This window comes from Saimiri boliviensis, chromosome X (genome assembly GCF_048565385.1).
Source record: "Saimiri boliviensis isolate mSaiBol1 chromosome X, mSaiBol1.pri, whole genome shotgun sequence".
In the NCBI taxonomy this organism is placed as follows: domain Eukaryota; kingdom Metazoa; phylum Chordata; class Mammalia; order Primates; family Cebidae; genus Saimiri; species Saimiri boliviensis.
This window is the reverse complement of record NC_133470.1, coordinates 12,335,028-12,355,789: the sequence shown is the minus strand read 5'-3', so window position 1 is coordinate 12,355,789 and position 20,762 is coordinate 12,335,028. Positions and strand designations below refer to the sequence as shown.

General features: G+C 39.4%; 1 protein-coding gene across 2 annotated transcripts in view; it reads left to right on the top strand.

Annotated features, from left to right (window-relative positions):
* Positions 1-20,762, top strand: part of ACE2 (angiotensin converting enzyme 2) — a 49,095-nt gene that overhangs the window by 25,876 nt on the left and 2,457 nt on the right. For both annotated transcript variants that reach the window (XM_074391372.1, XM_010336623.3), the window contains 9 exons: positions 1,842-2,068; positions 4,328-4,472; positions 6,940-7,038; positions 8,280-8,402; positions 9,290-9,462; positions 11,015-11,073; positions 13,418-13,518; positions 14,899-15,015; positions 16,853-17,047. In XM_074391372.1, coding sequence (XP_074247473.1) covers positions 1,849-2,068; positions 4,328-4,472; positions 6,940-7,038; positions 8,280-8,402; positions 9,290-9,462; positions 11,015-11,073; positions 13,418-13,518; positions 14,899-15,015; positions 16,853-17,047 — 1,232 coding nt within the window. In that variant the 5' untranslated portion in view covers positions 1,842-1,848. The remainder of the gene's footprint in view (positions 1-1,841; positions 2,069-4,327; positions 4,473-6,939; positions 7,039-8,279; positions 8,403-9,289; positions 9,463-11,014; positions 11,074-13,417; positions 13,519-14,898; positions 15,016-16,852; positions 17,048-20,762) is intronic.

Below are 20,762 nucleotides of genomic sequence, written 5' to 3'. Positions count from 1 at the left end.
TTTTTATATTAGTCTTTGGCTGTGGACTGCCCCACAGTATGGGGGAACATAACCCCCATTTGGCCAAAGGCAGTGAAGGGAGCAGCTGTTGGCCCTTATCAGCTGTGACTCAGGTAACTAGGGGATGGTGGATAAAGTCTCGGCAGGGCCCCACCAGCATTGAATAGGGTAGAGATTGGCTCTACAGTCCTTTTCTGGAAAGGGCCAGATAGTTAATAGTTTAAGCTTTGCAGATCTCTGTTGCAACTACTCAGCTCTGCCCTTGTGACATGAAAACAGCCATAGACAATACATAAACAAATGGATGTGGCTGCATGCCAATACAAATTTATTTATAAAAACAGATGGCCAGCCAGCAGGCCATTGTTTACTGATGCCAGCACTAGAATGAGACTTAAAAATGAGAAGGTATAAGTAAGATTTGATCACAGAATCTTATATACAGTAGGCAGTAAATATATATTAGTTATTCTTATAATTATTTCAAAAGAGAATAGAGAGAAACCAAATTAGAAAAGCAGGTTGGGGTTGTGAAAGGAAAACAGCTTTACTGAGCGCGAGATGAATACATAATTGATTATTTCCCTACCTGCTCCCTTTCTCTTGCAATGTGTGGATTACCACGCCCTCCCATTATCTCCTCCAGCTCACTTTTCTCCTGTAAATATTGAAACCCTCAAAATTATTTTTGGAGAAAGGCACAGACCACGGACTGTTAAATTCTGTGTTCTTTTTTTCTGGACATGTTCTTAAGCTTGGCAAAATACACTTCTGAATTGATTGAGACCTATCTCAGGTAGTTGTTGGCTTACAGTGTCATATTGGTGTATAAAAGGTGGCTGAGTTTATTCTTGAGCAATGAGGAGGACTCAAAGGATATTGGAGGGGGTAGCGACATGATCCAAGTGATATGAAATAAATTTGGGAATCTACTGAAATATGACCCCTATACCCACCTGAACGAAAATGTTCTTGCCAAGTTAAAAAGGATCACCATCTTATTGCCAAATGCAGTCCTTATCCCATTGGGCTATAGCAGCATTAGACAAGATTTATGAGTTGTCTTTCAAATGCTATTTTATTAATGACTTCTATGTTGTCATTCTCTTCCAGATTTCCTTGACTTCTTTGATTGCACTTTCTCTGTCTGCCCTGAATAATCTTCCTCTCCCCACTCCTTAGGTACTTGGACCTTTTTGTAAAGGTTTATCTTTGGTCCTCTTTTCTTGCATTCTATTGCTGCTCCGTGGGCCATAACATCTGCTTCCCGACTTACATGCTAATGATTCCCAGGTTTCAATTTGTAGCCCCTTCTACTATTTCTCTATCCTGGCAATACCAAACAGCTTGTAGTGTCCTGAATGCCACATTTCTGTCCCTCCACCCCTAAGCCTTTCTTATTGAGCACTAGGAATGTCAACTTCTGTGTCGTCTACTGGGAAAACTCCTACACATTGATTAAGATCCAAACTGCTTATTGCATCCTCAGTTATGCCCTTCTTGGTGCTTCTAAGGGACTGTGCCTACATTCACTCATTTTTATGCTCAAGGCTGTGTGTACTGATCACTTATAGAGTTTGCCTCAGAAGTCTTATAGCAGAGAACTCTGCTTATCTGTCTTCTTGTTAGTCTATGAGCAAGAGAAAAGGATTCACCCCTGCCCATTGCTTTCTGTTGAGCAACTAGTACTGTTTCTAGGACATAAGAGGTAGGTACTCAAGATTCACTGGTAAATAAATCTTGGAAAGATTATTCATGCTATGAAAGCCTCATACAACTCCACTGTAATGGTTAAAAGAAAGTCAGTGAGATTCATTTTCATCTTGTCCATTTTCACGCAGGATCCTTATGTGCACAAAGACGACGATGGATGACTTCCTGACAGCTCATCATGAGATGGGGCACATACAGTATGATATGGCATATGCTGCACAACCTTTTCTGCTAAGAAATGGAGCTAATGAAGGATTCCATGAAGCTGTTGGGGAAATCATGTCACTTTCTGCAGCCACACCTAAGCATTTAAAATCCATTGGTCTTCTGTCACCCGATTTTCAAGAAGACAGTGGTATGGACATTTTCTCATGGCTTGTTTTGGAGGTTCTTTAATCTGATATGGGCCAAGGTATTTATTATATTATGTAGGAAATATTTACTTTTTGCCACATGGGGTATAAGGAAACTGGAAAGGTAACTGGAAATTACTACTGGTGGAAAAATTCAAGTATATATCAGAACATGTCAACTTTTGGTTTTGTATTATTGAAAAGGGAGTAAGAGAGCTAACAATGAATGGACTTGGGATCCTGTGAAATGTCTAACAGAAGTTTTTTTCTTAAAGATGATGAAACAATTTCACAGAAGTGAAATGGCTTGTCCCATTAGTGTCAGCATTCTAACTAAACCCCTCTGGCTCTAGGTGAAAATTTCCCAAAACTTTAGAGTTGGAATAGATTCTAAAAACCACATTATAAAGGAGTAAACTGAAGACAAGAGAGGGAAAGTAGCCTGAAGTCAAAAAGCAGTGTAGTGGCAGAACCAGAGTAAGAGCCCTAATCTAAAGTCTTTTCCATAATATTATGCAAAGCAAAGTATAGCTTGAAATTTTGGAATTATTAAAGAACAGGTGGTTTAATATCAAGATTAGAAGGGATTGAAACGTTTTGTTCATCCTGCTGAAGTGTGAATTTCCCCTATAACATTCCCTTAGATCTGTGCTATCCTTCAACATCTTTGTTGGAGGCAGCCCATTTCCTTTTAGATGGAACATGACAAATGTTCAGGAGATCCAATTCTTTGGTGAGATTGCCATGGGTTTTGATTCTTCCTCATAAAAGGAGGACAAATAGAGCCTAATACCTTCTTTTCTTCCATGTATTCTCTCCCTCATTTTACTATTTGTGACATAAAGATCAGCTCCACTGTCTAGAGCATTTGGTCGATGAGGTCAAGGTCATGAGCTCCATCCTTGAGTAAACAATTCACTTTGCCTTGATCTCTGGCTCCAGATCCCTGGTGATCCAACAAGGGCCTGGGAGTGGGCCAGCATAAGGCCTGTCATCATTTCAGAAATGGCTTCTGTAAGCACAGTCCTAGTGCATTATAGACCAGTAGCAGCATCCTCCCATGAAGAGAGTAACAAAGGTAGTTAACAGTAACCATACCTGCTACCTAATTTTAAAATATTATTAATTCAAGTCAATGAACAGATATTTTAGTATTTTTAAATATTCCCTAACAGCAGGTAAAAATGGTTGATGACTATCTTTCTTAAGATGGTATTAGATCAGTGATGAAATAATCTGTACAACAAAACCCATGGCATGAGTTTACCTATATAACAAACCTGCACACATACCCCTGAACCTAAAATAAAGGTCTTTTTTTGTTGCTTTTTTTTTAATTTAAGCAAACATAGTATTAGACATGATTAAACCACTGATTTGGAAAACTCCTGCTTTTTTTCTTGACTTTGTCCCTGATTTGCAAATAATGCTAAATAAATTCCTTTATTCCTTCCATTCCTCCCTCCCTCTTTTTCTTTCTTCTTCCAAACATATTTATCAAGCACATACTGTGCGCAAGACATTTTTCTAGATACTAGAGACACAGTGATGTGAAAAGTAGATAACATCCCCTGCTTACATTTCAATGCATTGCCTTTGCACACTAGAGATGAGCTCCACTGCCTCTTTATGTCACTAATAAACAATAAAATGAAATAACATGATTTATTAAAGCATTTTAAATTCTTGGTAAGGAAGATATCTGTACATTTAAAGTACATTGCACTTTTCACCATCCAGTGGATTGTGCCCTCTAGGGAGGCTCTTTTGTTTTATTTCCCCTCCCTGGCTTACAGGCTTTTCACTAAATCTGTTTAGTATTTGTTTATTTAACAAAGACTCACAGAAGGCATCATATAGCAGACAGGGGACTAGGTTATACAGTCTCGAATGAGACATTAACAGTCACTGACTTCATGGAGCTTTCCAGAATAAACAGTGTGACTGGGAAAGTGGATAAAATAGCTCTAATGAACTCTGATAAGAGGTATTTACGGGAGGAAATGAAGAAAATGAGGATTAGAAGTAACTTTGGGGTTTTATTTACCTGTTCTGTCCCACGGTTTTAACCTACTCCAAATCTCTTAGCTGAGAAAATAAATATATACGCATCATTATGTGTACTGTCAATTTTTCTCATGTAATTATCCTCATAGTATATCTTGAGGAATAATATTTTGAGATTAGGAAAATTCTCTTTAACATAAAACATCCACTGTCATCTTCATTGTAATATTTATCCTTTTCCATTTTACTTTCAGAAACAGAAATAAACTTCCTGCTCAAACAAGCACTCACAATTGTTGGGACTCTGCCATTTACTTATATGTTGGAGAAGTGGAGGTGGATGGTCTTTAAGGGTGAAATTCCCAAAGAGCAATGGATGAAAAAGTGGTGGGAGATGAAGTAAGTCAATGAATATGCAATCAGTAAAATGTTTTCTAATGAGTTTGCTGTGTATTTAAAAGAATTTAACTGGTGTGTACACACACACACACAGGCACACATTAACTCCTTTTTGTATTTTCAGTTTTTTATATTTTATATTTTAGTCTCCATTTGGGTGCTATCTTCTCAGATAAAATTTCCTTGGATCAGGTGACAGTACTTCATACTCTGTATTCTTAAGTATTGGGTCACTCATTAAACCATGATATTATGTTGAAAGTGATCAGTTTATTCATTTTACATATTCTTTTATCCAGTCTTTTAAACAAAAATGCTGACCCCACATTTTAGGCAAAGCACTGGGGATCCAATGCTAATAATTTCAGGTATGGTCCTTGACCCCCAAAAACGTTTAGTTTATGGCAGGATGTGGAAAATTAATCCACTGCAATGTGTAGTGTTGTGATGGGAGGGCACAAGGTCCATGAGTGTCCAGGGGCAATACAAAGCCCAACTGGGAGTGTCAGTTGAGGAGAGGCATTTAAGTTAAGGCCTGAGAAAGATGTGAGTGTGGAGGGGAACACAGAGAATTCCAAGCTAGAGAGAACCTGAAACACTTGGGCAACAGTGACCATTTCCATAGTTGTAGCACTACATTACTCCTTGCTGTGTCACAAGTTCCTCACACTGTGCCTATCATATGCAACTATGAAATAAATAGGTTTTTGGATGAAAGAGTTACAAGAGAAAAAGAAAAAGAAGCAAAGCAAGAAAGGAGAGAGGGAGGGAGAGAATGGAAAGGAGAAGGCCGGGCGCAGTGGCTCATGCCTGTAATCCCAGCACTTGGGAGGCCGAGGCGGGTGGATCACGAGGTCAAGAGATCGAGACCATCCTGGTCAACATGGTGAAACCCCTTCTCTACTAAAAATACAAAAAAATTAGCTGGGCATGGTGGTGCGTGCCTGTAATCCCAGCTACTCAGGAGGCTGAGGCAGGAGAATTGCCTGAACCCAGGAGGCAGAGGTTGCGGTGAGCCGAGATCACGCCATTGCACTCCAGCCTGGGTAACAAGAGTGAAACTCTGTCTCAAAAAAAAAAAAAAAAAAAAAGAATGGAAAGGAGAGAGAAATCTACCTTTTACCATCTTAGACCCTTGTCGATTAATTTTTCTTTGTTTTTCTTATGTTTTCTTTTTAAAGTGAAGAACTCATGTGTAACAAGCAGTTCCACATGCACAGGTTTAAAACAGTACCCTTCTGTCAAGATTCCCTCTGTTAACATAAATACTTGAGAGGAAAGAGGTAACACCTATAAGAACTGTTTCTAGTGTTTAAATATTACTAAAGTTATGTCTACAATGATTCTGCAATTTTAAAGGAAAAATGCATTCAGTTTAAACAATGCCAAATACACGATTTTGTTACCTTTTTTTTTCCTGCCTAGATTAATCTTTTGATCCCTCTTAGCTTATTTTAAAGGTACATGGAATCAGATGCTTAGAGTGAGTCATTAATGCACTAATTGTTCCTTTAGTTGTTCAACAAATATAAATGAATTCTTTCCTTAGTGGCAGGCACCGTGTTTGACACTGGAATTAGAGAGAAGACCAAGACACAGCCCCACCCTCTAGGAGCTCAAGTCGGTAGGGCAAGAAGTTACTATAGGTGAATAACTACAAAATGGGGAGATAAATGGCAAAGGAGGCACAACTAGAGAAGGCTAAGGGACAGAGAGGGGTTAATTCTGCCAGAAGGTGGATGGGATCAGGGCCAGGCTTCACAGAGGAGGAAATGCTTGAGCTAGGTAGGCTTGGAGAATAAGTAAGATTTCAATTTTATTAAATTCTGTCTGCCAGGAGTACATGGACTGTGGCGCCTGAGAGGAATTATTAGGGCTTTCACTGTACATTTTTGGCCATGCAATGCACTTTATGAATTTTATTAAATTACTCTTTTGAAGACTTAGCCATTTTCTGAGGGTATATTCTGGCTGAATTGATTAAAACTAAGAAATAACCACATACTTAGCTCTGCTGTCTGATTTTTTTACACTGTTTTTTTTTTCACCTGACAACCAATTCCAATATAAATACCATTGATTGGCCAGATGCGGTGGTGCCTATAATCCTAGCACTTTGGGAGGTCGAGGTGGGTGGATCACTTGAGGACGGGAGTTCGAGACCAGCGTGCCCAATATGGTGAAACCCTGTCTCTACCAAAAGTACAAAAATTAGCCAGCTGTAGTGGTGCACACTTGTAATCCCAGCTACTTGGGATGCTAAGGTGGGAGAGTCATTTGAACGTGAGGCGGAGGTTGCAATGAGCCAAGATTGCACCACTGTACTCCAGCCTGGGAGATGGAGTGAGACTCCATCTCAAAAAAAAAAAAAAAAAATGATTGATGAAACTGCACTAGTTATGCCCAACTTTACCTGCTTGTGATGGGTGATCCACAGCTAATGTATTGTTTTCTTTTCTCCCCAAAGGCGAGAGATAGTTGGTGTGGTGGAACCTGTGCCCCATGATGAAACATACTGTGACCCCGCATCTCTGTTCCATGTTTCTAATGATTACTCATTCATTCGGTAAATTACAGTTTTCTTGTTTCTGTTTAACTTCTAGAGTTTGTGGACAGCTGTGCTAATAATGACAAAAAGCAGGGATAAATGAAGTGATCATTATAATTTTTCTATTTCTATCCATAACTACAAAGCTCAATACAGATGCTCCTTGCTTTACAATGGGGTTACATCCCAATAAACTCATCATAAGTTGAAAATACCTTAAGAATGTATTGAATACCCCTAACCTATGGAACACCAAAGCATAGCCTAGTCTACCTTAAATGTGCTTGGAACACTTACATTAGCCTGCCATTGAGCAAAATCATCTAACACAAAGGCTATTTTATAATAAAGTGTTCAATATCTCACTTAATTATTTAATACTGTGCTGAAAGTGAAAAACAGAATGGTACTATTAACATACACAGCTGAAAGCACTATTGTAAAGTTGAAAAATCAGAAGTCTAACCATTGTTAAGTTGGGGACTGTCTGTATAGATCAAGCATCCCCAAACTTTTTACACACGGGGCCAGTTCACTGTCCCTCAGACCGTTGGAGGGCCGCCACATACTGTGCTCCTCTCACTGACCACCAATGAAAGAGGTGCCCCTTCCTGAAGTGCGGAGGGAGGCCAGATAAATGGCCTCAGGGGGCCGCATGCGGCCCGCGGGCCATAGTTTGGGGACGCCTGGTATAGATGATCAGTTTCAATTCCATTTAAACTAACACGGTTTATTGGGTTAAATTAAACTTGTGTGAGATCTTGTTCCTCTCATCGAGAAATCAATAGTATCACTGGGAGAAATAAAAAGTAGTTTTGTTTATCTCCTTGTTATTGGCAGTTTATTGTGCATTGTAATAGAAAGAAAATTTTTAACTTGAAGTCCAAAAACATATGTTCTTCACCTAGTAACCCCAGTCCTTGAATTTGCTGGACCTCAGTTTATTTGTCAAATGAAAACAATGTTATTGACCTGTTATAAGGATGGATTCAGATTATCTATATAAAAGGGCTATTAATCTGTAAAACACAAAACAAATGTGAGCTAATATTTAACATAGTAATATTGCCATGTTCATCAATGAGTACATAAAATGCAAATAGGTTATGATGAGTTTAGCATTAATATCTGGAGAAGGAGATTTGATCAGTATCTCTTTGGCTACTTGTGTCCCAGAATTTAAATACATGCCCCAATCTATGACTCTAAGATGGTAAATAAAATGGGACTGCTTTTTTATTTATTTGTCTCGTGTACAGATATTACACAAGGACCCTTTACCAATTCCAGTTTCAAGAAGCACTTTGTCAAGCAGCTAAACATGAAGGTCCTCTGCACAAATGTGACATCTCAAGTTCTACAGAAGCTGGACAGAAACTGCTGTAAGAAATACCTCAAAATGTTGAACTTCCCCTAGTATTCATTATTATTTATTTCCATGCTTAGGTTTGAACTTGATTTCTTTGTTCCAAGAAGAAAATTTTTTGGCCTCAAAATGTCCTAATTTACAAACCAAACACTTAATTGGTGGTCAGACAGGAATCTAGACCATGCAACGATTAGATGGGCCACCTCTTTTCTTCCTATCATAACTACGGCTCTCTCTGTGGTAATTGGAAGGAAAGAGCAGTTGAGGGAGGAATATATCCATGAATATGCATTATTTTCTTATCTGCCAGGAGCAAATTTAGCCAAATCGAAGAGAAGCCATAGATCATAGGTGTAAATATATGTACATCTGGAATCCCTCAAAAGGCCCTGAACCCCCTCTGCCGAGACCAGCTTGGTCGTAGAGACCCCAACCTAGGCGGTGCTGAAGGAATTAATAAATAGAAACAAATAGAGTGCAAAAGTGGGATCAAAGTGGGACCATCAGGGGACTGACAGCATTTCCTAGCTGAAAGCCCAGAGCAGACTCTGACCTATGTATCTATTCTTTGTGAACAAGTGATTATTTTTAAAAAGCAGGTGCTCAGTGTTTCTTCATAGAATAAAGACAGACTAAACAGGCGGATAGTGCCTGTTCACTATTAAAATAGAAATAAGCTGGAAAGCACTCTTTGCGGGTCAGCAATGGGGACAAGGTTAAATATCCTGTGTTTTGGGAGCCGGTTTAACTAGTGCATGACCGGTACATACTGCCTACTATTCTAGCAGTTTTCTGCCTGGGGATGGCTCAGTGTTCCTTGCCATTGCCTGCTAGCAAACAACATATACTCCATCACACACATGTCAAGACCTCCTCCCAACACCCCTCTTTTTTGTGTAGCAATATGCTGAGGCTTGGAAAATCAGAACCCTGGACCCTAGCATTGGAAAATGTTGTAGGAGCAAAGAATATGGATGTAAGACCACTGCTCAACTACTTTGAGCCCTTGTTTACCTGGCTGAAAGACCAGAACAAGAATTCTTTTGTGGGATGGATTACCAACTGGAGTCCATGTGAGTACACCCAGTTGACAAGTTTCACACCCATTCCGTGTCTACTTTCTCTAGTCTCCTTTGGTCCCTGTCTCATGAGGACTTGTGACACAGCTGAGAATGTTTTCTCTCTCTATAGTACCTGCTTCTTTCTCTGCTATGGTGACAGTTGCCATTTTATATGGGAAAAATCACATTTGTCGAGCACCTATGTATGAGACATAGTGAAAGCAACTGTACAAACACACACAGATGCATGCACATGCACACACTCTCTCAAGTCTGTTTTATTAGTCTCATCTTTTAAATATAGATTATAACTGTCTCCAACCAACTGCACTTGAATCCTGCTTTCCACAGACAATTTTTTTTTTTTAACAATTTTAATGCTATTATCTCTTCGTTCTGGCAGTCACTTTCATGTTTTAAATAATTTGCTTACATTGCTATTTTGTTTTTGCTCAGTTTTAAACCTTCGCTTTGGTCTACCCTTCAACTTCCACTTCTTGCTCTTCCAGTAAGGCCTTATCATGATTTTTTTTTTTTTTTTTTTTTTTTTTTTTTTTTGAGACGGAGTTTCACTCTTGTTACCCAGGCTGGAGTGCAATGGCGCAATCTCGGCTCACCGCAACCTCTGCCTCCTGGGTTCAGGCAATTCTCCTGCCTCAGCCTCCTGAGTAGCTGGGATTACAGGCACACGCCACCATGCCCAGCTAACTTTTTGTATTTTTAGTAGCGACGGGGTTTCACCATGTTGACCAGGATGGTCTCGATCTCTTGACCTCATGATCCACCCGCCTCGGCCTCCCAAAGTGCTGGGATTACAGGCTTGAGCCACCACGCCCGGCACTATCATGATTTTTAATAAAGCAGTTTTCAATGTTTACATCATTATGCCTGAAGAACCAAGTAATGTACTATTTTGTGTCCTTTCTTATGTGGCTTTTTGTTTGTCCCAAAGTATGTACTTGCCTGAATTTTTTGGTTTACTTTATTTGCTATTTACATTGTATTTGTTTTTTCCCCAACGATTTCAACATATCTATTCTTTTCAGTCTCATTTTTTTTCCCTAGCGACTTCCCCCTTGGAGTCTTACATCTTCCTATTCTAACCTTTGTTGTTCTCCTGGGTTGAATCCCACTGCTTCCTAGATTCCACTTCTTCTTTCTTGGATTACCTCTTGTTTTTCTGAAGCACAGCCTCCAAGTGACTGTCTAAATGAGGCCACATGGGGTAGGAGGATCAACTATTCTCCGAAGTGGTTTTAACCACACCCTGACTTCCATTTCTCTTGTTTTCAGCCCAATATTATTTTCCCACCCTCACCTGTGCTTGAATCCCAACCCTCTTTTGGCTTCTCTGGCTCTTTGTGGGTCTGTGTTCCCTCTGTGTACAAATTAGGTCATGGTTTCCTGTCCCTGAGAAAGCAGTTACCCCTCTCTCATCATTTCTCCAAAAGTCTGTTGATACCTTTACTATCACTTTAATGGGATCTTGGGAGGAAAAAGGAAATAAGCGCATGTGGGCAATCTGTCATCTGTAATCAGCAGTCTATGATTTCTCTTTAATCAGATACTGACCAAAGAATCAAAGTGAGGATAAGCCTAAAATCAGCTCTTGGAGATCAAGCAGTGAGTATTCTGGGCAGTAAATTCATTATTTTTGAGTGCACTGTCTTCACTTAAATAGGACACAATAAACCCATTTCAGTGTGATCTGAAAGAAGAGAGGCCATGTGGTTCTCTTCAAAACTATAAGTCCCAGATTCTGGTGTTGGCTTTGGGTTTTTAAAGTAACTCATTCCTTGTTGGATAAGCTATTCCTACTTTTTATTATCTTGAAGGCGTTATGAACGTCAGTTAGAAAACATCTGTATCAATCCTTAAATATCAAATACCAATCCTTTCAAGTGACTCTTGTCATCATTACTTTCATTCTAGAAAGAGAACATGGTTATATTTTGAAAGGTAGTTTGATTTTAGAAGCAGTACAGTTTTTTTTTTTTTTTTAAAGTTTGTTTTGTTTTTGTCAATCATCTGTATCCTGGTTTTACTCAGAGTGTGGCCCATGGGCAGGCAGCATTTGAATCACCTGGCAACTTCCTAAAAATGCATAATTTCAAGCCTACCTCTGGACCACTTAATCAGAATCTGCATTTTAGCAAGTCTCCAGGTGATTTGTACATACAATCAAGACCAGGAAGCTCTAATTTAGAACACTGTTTCTCAAACTTGGTTGTACAGTGGAGTCAAATGGGAAGTTTAAAAAATACTAATGCCTGGGTTATACCCTTCCAGAGATTCTGATTTAATTGCTTTGGGTATAGAATCAAGAGTTTGGCATCAAGAGTGTTTAAATTTCCCCAGGTGATTCTAGTCACAGCAAAGTTTGAAGAACCACTTATTTATAGAGATGCATTTTGGGAGTAACAAAATATTTTGTAGGAAAGAGGAGAGGAAAGAGTAGTCTCAGGTCAATGGGGCTCAAAAGCCTGAGAGTGGGCATGGCACCCTGAAGGCTTTGTGGGGTTAGAAGTCAATATGGGACTATTGGATAAAATGGTCCAAGATGCAACAGCAAATTGTTGTCTGCATTGGGTAGATCCAAAGATTGTGTTTCTACCCCCTTACCTTTCCTGAAAAATTAAACATTGTCCAAGATTCAACAATACTTTTAGTATAATTTTCATAGATAAGACATCAAAACATAAATAACTCAGGAGTAAAACAATGAACATTCAAGAAAGAAAAAATGAAAATGGAAGAACATTGCTCTCCAATCTGTAAAAGTTCAACTTCACATTTCTTGATCATTGGGTGATTGTGGGACTATTTCTCTGTCATATTTTTATTAGCTCTTCCTTGGCTTAATAAATTTTAGTCTTGGCAGATCAGGATCTTTTTCAATTATCTTTTTTCTTGACATTTATACTCATTCTTTTTCCATGCAGTGAAGGTTGGTAAATAGTGTTCAGAAGGTTTGATGGTGTAATGTTCTGAGGCCAATTCACTGAAGAACAATCTGTTTTGATGAAATGAGATCATATATTTAGTGCATCTATACATCAGGGTTAGAATATCTGCTCAGTTCAAGCTATTTCTAGTGAAGTCCGATTGGATCTATGGCATTATTGTGAGAATTCAGCCTTTAAAATATTTTATATTTTCTATTTATAGAAATAGTAGCCAGACTGTTATTAGTAATAATATTAATATTATTACTATTAAAGGAACCCCCCCCAAACCTGGATGAAACCAAGCTGAAATGAATGCAACAATTCTTTTATGAAATATTGTAATTTTAAAGGGAAAGGAGAAGCATAAAACTAGTGCCATTTATTGATTCCTACTGCCAGCTACTGGAGGAAACAGTGAATGCTTTCAAGTCTTTAAAAGCTATCCAAACATAAGCTATTTGTTTAGCACTGGAAAACAAGCACAAACGGATTAGCTTGCTGTTTACAAAGAGTTATTTTTTATTTGAACTTTTTTCTTTTACACTTATAGATAAGTACATTTCTGAGGACTTACCATAAAAATAGTAAAAACTGATTTTGTTCACAATGTACAGACATTTTACTACAAACCCCACAACTTCTGTTTGACTCCTGTCTGTAAACCTACACTCAGGTTGTTAATTTCAGTTTACACCAGACTAAGTAAAAGGACTCATTAACCCAATGTTTCCTAAAGCATGGTTGCCTGACCAGCAGTATTACCACCACTTGGGAGTTTGTTAGAGCTGTAAATTCTTGGGTTTCATCTTAGGCTTCCTGAATCATATGCTCTAGGGGTATGCTCCAGCACTCAATGTTTTAACTAATCCTTCAGGTGATATGGATGCACACTCCCATTGAAGGTCACTGACTTAATGAATAGCAAGAATCTCTGGAATATTAAGAATAATTCTTGAAGATATCAGTTTATAAATGTGTATTATGAGTCCAGCTGAGCGGTCTTTCTTCTGAATTCGCAGTATGAATGGAATGACAATGAAATGTACCTGTTCCGGTCATCTGTTGCATATGCCATGAGAAAATATTTTTTAAAAGTCAAAAATCAGACGATTCCTTTTGGGTGAGTTGATTTTCTGGATTCTCAAGTTACTCCAACCAGGATTTCTCTTACTCTTGAGTCTAAGGAGATACTCTGCCTAAACTTTTCTTCAACTGAAATTGATAAAAATCTCCTAGTAACTTATTCTTCTTTGGTATCTTGGAATTTGGGTGACTCCATAGAAGGCTGATTGTGGCTTATTTGACTTGTAGATTGCGAGAGTATTGTTCTTACTAAACAGCTGTCACTCTCTTCTCAGAATGCTCTCATACACCCTCAGCACTGAAAGAAAAAAACAGCAGAACTCCCTACCTTCATTGACCTTGTAATCTAGTATGTATGCTGTGTGTGTGTCCGTGTAATATGTAAGTGAAATATAGTATAATTACAAGGTACTAAGTGCTAGGGAGAAAAATATAAGAGAAAAGGGTCTGGGGAGGGCTGGTGTGTGTGTGTATGTGTGTGTGTGTGTTTGTGTGTGTGTGTGTGTGTTTGTGTGTGTGTGTGTGTGTGTGTGTGTTGGGCAGGGGGGAGTTCAATTTTAACCAAAATGGTCAGAAAAGACATCACTAATATTTGAACAAGTATATGAAGCAGGAGAGAGAGACATAGAGCCAGCAATGCAGACAATGGGGAAAGTGTCTCAGGTGGGGGAAACAGCAGGTGCAGACCCTGAGGAAGGAATATCCTCGGCCTGTTGAAGGAACAGCAAGGAGGCCAGTGTGTCTAGAACAGATTAGAAGATAAGTGGAGATGTGGCCAGTATGATGTTAGGCACGGGAGCAGGAGGGAAAGACAAAAGGTCATGTGGGTCCTGAAAGCCATTCTAAGGACTTTGGCTTTTATTCTGAGTTAGATGGGTAGTCACTCAAGGGCTATGAGCCACATGATTTACCTTATTTTGTGCTAGGACCACTTGACAGCTATGAGAGCACAGTCTTGTCACATCATATGGTAGACCCCACTCATTACCTTCATCCACGGGTGCAACACGATGTTTTCTGCTGGGTAGGACCAGGTTGTGGGCGTAAGTCACTGTGTGGTACTGAGCCATCTCTGCCCATCACATTGTTTGCAACAATCCTGGGCTACCAATTATCCCTTGTTGATTCTCCTGCTGTTTTCAGTTTGAAATCTTTCTATCATTGAAAAAGCTGTGGGTTTTATACGAAGGCAGAAGAAATAGTGTGAAGAGAAGACTTGATATCACAGTTTTTATGTAGTTGATTTCATGTGCTTTGGGCAGTGTTAAAATTTTTTTTTGACAATTACATCCTCCCCCATGCCTTTCTACCCTGTGATCCTCTCTCTAATCTCCTTTTCACCAGCAGGGGAGGTCTCCATTCTCTTTATTGTGTCCCCTGTGCCACAAGTGAAGATGTTTGTTTTGTTTCTCTGCAGGGAGGAGGATGTGCGAGTGGCTGATTTGAAACCAAGAATCTCCTTTAATTTCTTTGTCACTGCACCTCAAAATGTGTCTGACATCATTCCTAGAATTGAAGTTGAAGAGGCCATCAGGTGATATTTTACTTTCATCTAGTGATGAGGGGGTTACCAAATATAACAATAGCCAGTATTTTGTGTGTTTTTTCCTGTGCGCCAAGCATTGTTCTGAGTCATTTACATGTGTTACCTCATGCTACAAACTCCATGTAATTTCAGAAGGATCCTGCAGCAAGGGAGTAATCTTGATTTGAGTTCCCCCAGATGTAGGCTCTTACAGAATGGAAGGAAGACTATAGATTACATGTTATCAAGCAAGTTACCACTATGGGCAACTAGATTTCAGTCCTGCTAGGAAATCTGGAGAGACTGTTTAGAATGTGCACCTGAATTGTCCCATCAGAGGACTGAAGGAGCTGGGGTATTTATTCACCAGTTTCTATCAGTCATTAGCTGAGAACTGCTTCCAGGTGGCATTAATTCCCCAGCATTTCAACCCTGCAGGCAGGACAGATCTCGTGTTCTGACAATACTCTCAGGCAAAGGGAAGCAAGTGCTGGCTGAAGAATGTCTGGCTAGAACTCATGGAAAATAGTAAGTACAGAAGCGGACAGGTATTGCCATCATTTGCTCTAGGGACTTAGATGTAGGATTCGTTTAATTGCCTAAAGCCTGAAACAAGGTAGGCAAGCACAGGATTCCTTAGATATTGCTTGGCCTCTATGCTAGGTGAGGGACTTGCAATGAATGTTTAGAATAAACAGTTTGTCCAATTTGCCTCAATTGTTTCCCACAACAGACAGAAGGAATGAAGAATGGATCAACCTTGTAGTTGTTTTCCTGTCATCATAAAAAGGCTTAATATACCTACTGCTTCTGGGCAGCTCACTAGGTGGCCCTCTCGAGCTGCATCAGAGTCCTGTTTATCTTTGGAGCAGATCTAAGACCTGCTGGGCATGGTGTGCCTATAAAATCTGGCTTGGTTGGAGTATATGACCCAACTGTGCCCAGAGACTCACTTACTGCCTCCAGAAGACTTAAGTCTGTCTTAGGGAAAACTTCTAGCTGAGATCTTTATGAAAAAGCTTAGCCTTCCTGGATAACCAGCTGCAAACTACAGGGGACCTCAAATTCTGTGTCCAGGATAACGCTTTTCAGATATTTTCAGGCTGAGGTTGCCAGGGCTTATCTGACTAATTCTGCGTTGACTTCTCTCCCTCTCTGGTGGACTCTGACCTTCTGACCTGAGCTACATCCAAGGGTAGGAAGATGAGATGTCAGACACTTTGGTCTTTGATCCAGAATGTTCTCCATACCACTGTTTTTTTTTTTGTTTGTTTGTTTGTTTAACAATCTTTGTCCTTCTGCCTCCATAAAAGTCAGCCATTTCCCATACGACTTCTGAAGAAATTGGCAAAGTTCCCTTTCTTAAGTTCCTCTCCAGTGCTACCTTTGAATGCCAACACCTTTTATTTGGAAAATAGTATGATAGAGACTTGGGCATAGGACTTGATTCACTTGTATAATAGAAGAGGTGCATCCAATTATCCATTCCCATTATTTGATATAAAGTCATTGTAGATATACTCTGACAAAAGGGACATTCTTGCCAAATATGCTAACTTTGCCCTTAAACACAGTAGTCGCAAATGAATAAATGCCAACCAAATTTTCCAGTGAAGCCATTGATAAACCTAATCTAGGTTGCAAGGCATGAAAGATGCATACTTGTCAAAAACTTCTCTCTTTAATTGGACCTTATTTACTTTGCTCTCATTATGATTTTAGGTATATATTCTTATGATAAACTCTGTTAAAACGTTTCAGGAACAATGATATAAAGAGTAAATAACTACACACGATTTTATTTTGTCTAAGTGGCCCCTTTGCTGTGTTTTGCTTTTGCAAATAGGATGTCCCGGAGCCGAATCAATGATGCTTTCCATCTGAATGACAACAGCCTGGAGTTTCTGGGGATACAGCCAACACTTGGACCTCCTTACCAGCCCCCTGTTACCATATGGCTGATTGTTTTTGGAGTCGTGATGGGAATGGTAGCAGTTGGCATTGTCATCCTGATCATCACTGGGATCAGAGATCGAAAGAAGTAAGTGGCCTTTCCTAGACTATCCGAAAGCAGAAAGATTTAGAGAACAGTAACTGGAAAATTTTCAGTAAGTGGTAGATTGTATAGGTCAATTACTTAGTTGGACAATTTTGCACCTAAATACTCTGATGAATTTTCTAGCAATTTACTAGATGTCATCAGCAGTTCACCTTCCTAGCAAGCCCACGCAATAAGTATCTGGTCTGGGATTTATCACTTGCCCTAGTACACTCCATCCCAGCCACAGCGTCATTTTCCTCCTACAAAGAGGCACTGCAAACTCAGCAGCTATGGGTGGGCTCAGGGAATTGTTCTCACTGCTGAATCCTTTTCGGTCTAAAAGTGACCCTGGAGACTGGATTGCTGATGGGTTTGAACTGTGAAATTGTTCAAGAATGGGCTCTGAGATTTCTTTTAAACTGCTCCTCTTGTTTCTTTTTCTTTTTCTTTTTTTTTTTTTTTTTTTTTTTTTGAGACAGTGTCTTGCTCTGTCACCCAGGCTGGAGTCAGTGGTGCAATCATAGTTCACTGCAGTCTTGATCTCCCAGGCTCAAGTGATCGTCCCACCTCAGTGTCCTGAGTAGCTGGGACTACAGGAGTATGCCACCACATCCAGCTAATTTTTGTATTTTTTGTGGAGACAGGGTTTCGTCATGTTGCCCAGGCTGTTCTTGAACTCCTGAGCTCAAGCAATCCACCTGCCTCAACCTCCCAGTGCTGGGACAGGCATGAGCCACCGTGGCCTGCCCAAACTGCTACTCTTTACTCACCTTTATTTCTCATGGGGTAGCTCAGACTCCGTATCATTCTCTTAGTTCATGGTCAGGCACGCTCCAATTTCTTCTTGAACTGAAGATCAAAGTTCATTGAGGATTTAAATTATTAGAGACCCGATTTCTAGTTTTCTTTGCTATTAGCTATTTCGCTTCTGACCTTGAGAAATGGACTCTTGCTGGGCTTATGAAATGAAGGTTAATATTTTATAACACCTGACAAAACTCTATGTATACCTCAGGTTATTTAAACATATTCTTGATTGAATCTCAATATGTGCTAGTCTGTTTTGCTCAATTTTCTTCACTATAGAGATTTTTGGTTCCCCAAAATAGCTTCATCTAAAAAACTAGGCATTGAAAATGTAATACATTCATATGGTTAAAATGAAAAAATACAAAGGTGAACATGAAGAGTCTTCCTTATCACCTTTTGCCTCCAAGTTCTCCTCCCAAAGCCAATAAAAATTATCAGTTTCTTCGAGAGATATGCACACATACACATATATATATATATAGTATTTTTTTCTTTTTTCTTGGATATATATATCCTTTTTAGTATACAAATATATGCTTTTTTAGTGTATATGTGTGTGTGTGCATATATATATATATATATAATTTTTAAGTATACAAATGTTAGCAGGCTATAAAGCATATTCTTTTGTTTTCCACTTAATGGTTTAAAAAAATTTTTTAAATTATACTTTAGGTTCTGGGGTACACGTGCAGATCATGCAGGATTGTTGCATATGTACACACATGGCAATGTGGTTTGCTGCCTCCATCCCCCCGTCACCTACATCTGGCATTTCTCCCCATGTTATCCTTCCCTGACCTCCCCACCCCCGTGCTTCCCCCAACAGACCCAGTGTGTGATGCTCCCCTCCCTGTGTCCATGTGTTCTCATTGTTCATCACCCACCTATGAGGGAGAACATGCAGTGTTTGATTTTCTGTTCTTGTGTCAGTTTGCTGAGAATGATGGTTTTCAAATTCATCCATGTCCCTACAAAGGATACAAACTTATCATTTTTTATGGGTGCATAGTATTCCATGCTGTATATGTGCCACATTTTCCTTGTCCAGTCTATTGTCGATGGGCATTTGGGTTGGTTCCAGGTCTTTGCTATTGTAAAAAGTGCCGCTATGAACATACGTGTGCATGTGTCTTTATAATAGAATGACTTATAATCCTTTGGGTATATACCCAGTAATGGGATTGCTGGGTCAAATGGAATTTCTATTATTTCTAGGTCCTTGAGGAATCGCCACACTGTCTTCCACAATGGTTGAACTAATTTACACTCCCACCAACAGTATAAAAGTGTTCCTATTTCTCCACATCCTCTCCAGCATCTGCTGTCTCCAGATTTTTTAATGATCGCCATTCTAACTGGCATGAGGTGGTATCTTAGTGTGGTTTTGATTTGCATTTCTCTAATAATCAGTGACGATAAGCATTTTTTCATATGTTTGTTGGCCTCATATATGTCTTCTTTTGAAAAATGTCTGTTCATATCCTTCTCCCACTTTTAGATTTTTTTTTTTTCTTGTAAATCTGTCTTAGTTCTTTGTAGATTCTGGATATTAGCCCCTTGTCAGAGGAGGAGATTACAAAAAATTTTTCCCATTCTGTTGGTTGCCTGTTCACTCTAATGATTGTTTCTTTTGCTGTACAGAAGCTCTGGAGTTTAATTAGATCCCATTTGTCCATTTTGGCTTTTGTTGCCATTGCTTTTGTTGTTTCAGCCATGAAGTCCTTGCCTATGCATATGTCCTGAATGGTTTTGCCTAGATTTTCTTCTAGGGTTTTTATGGTGTTAGGTCTTATGTTTTAAGTCTTTATTCCATCTGGAGTTAATTTTATTGTAAGTTGTCAGGAAGGGGTCCAGTTTCTGCTTTCTGCACATGGCTAGCCAGTTTTCCCAACACCGTTTATTAAACAGGGAATCCTTTCCCCATTGCTTGTTTTTGTCAGGTTTGTCAAAGATTGGATGGTTGTAGATGTGTGGCATTGCCTCCAGGGCCTCTGTTCTGTTTCATTGGTTTATATCTCTCTTTTGGTACCAATACCATGCTGTTTTGATTACTGTAGCCTTATAGTATAGTTTGAAATCGGGTAGCTTGATGCCTCCGGCTTTGTTCTTTTTGCTTAGGATTGTCTTGGCTATGTGGACTCTCTTTTGGTTCCATATGAAGTTTAAGGTGGTTTTTTCGAGTTCTGTGAAGAAAGTCATTGGTAGCTTGATGGGGATAGCATTGAATCTATAAATTACTTTGGGCAGTGTGGCCATTTTCACGATATTGATTCTTCCTAACCATGAGCATGGAATGTTTCTCCATCTGTTTGTGTCCTCTCTGACTTCATTGAGCAGTGGTTTGTAGTTCTCCTTGAAGAGATCCTTAAATTTTTATTTATATAGATGTGAGCCACCACACCCAGCCCACTTGATGTGTTTTGGAGATCATTACACATTAGTTGCACAAAGAAGTTTTTCTTTTTTCTGGCAATATAATTTCCCACTTCACAGATGGATTGTAATTTTGTTAACCAGACATCTATTGATGAACTTTTTCTTTTCTTTTCTATTTTTTGAGACAGAGTCTTACTCTGTCACCCAGGCTGGAGTGCAGTGGCATGATCTCGGCTCACTGCAATTGCCACCTCCTGGGTTCAAGTAATTCTCCTGCCTCAACCTCCCAGGTAGCTGGGATTACAGGCACCTGTCACTGCGCCCAGCTAATTTTTGTATTTTTAGAGATGGGATTTCACCATCTTGGCCAGGCTGGTCTTGAACTCCTAATCTCGTGATCCACCCACCTCGGCCTCTTAAAGTGCTGGGATGACAGGCATGAGCCACTGCCCCTGGCCTGTTGAACTTTTATGTTTCCAATATTTGTGTTTATTAAAATATTGTGATGGCTTAATATAGTTAATTT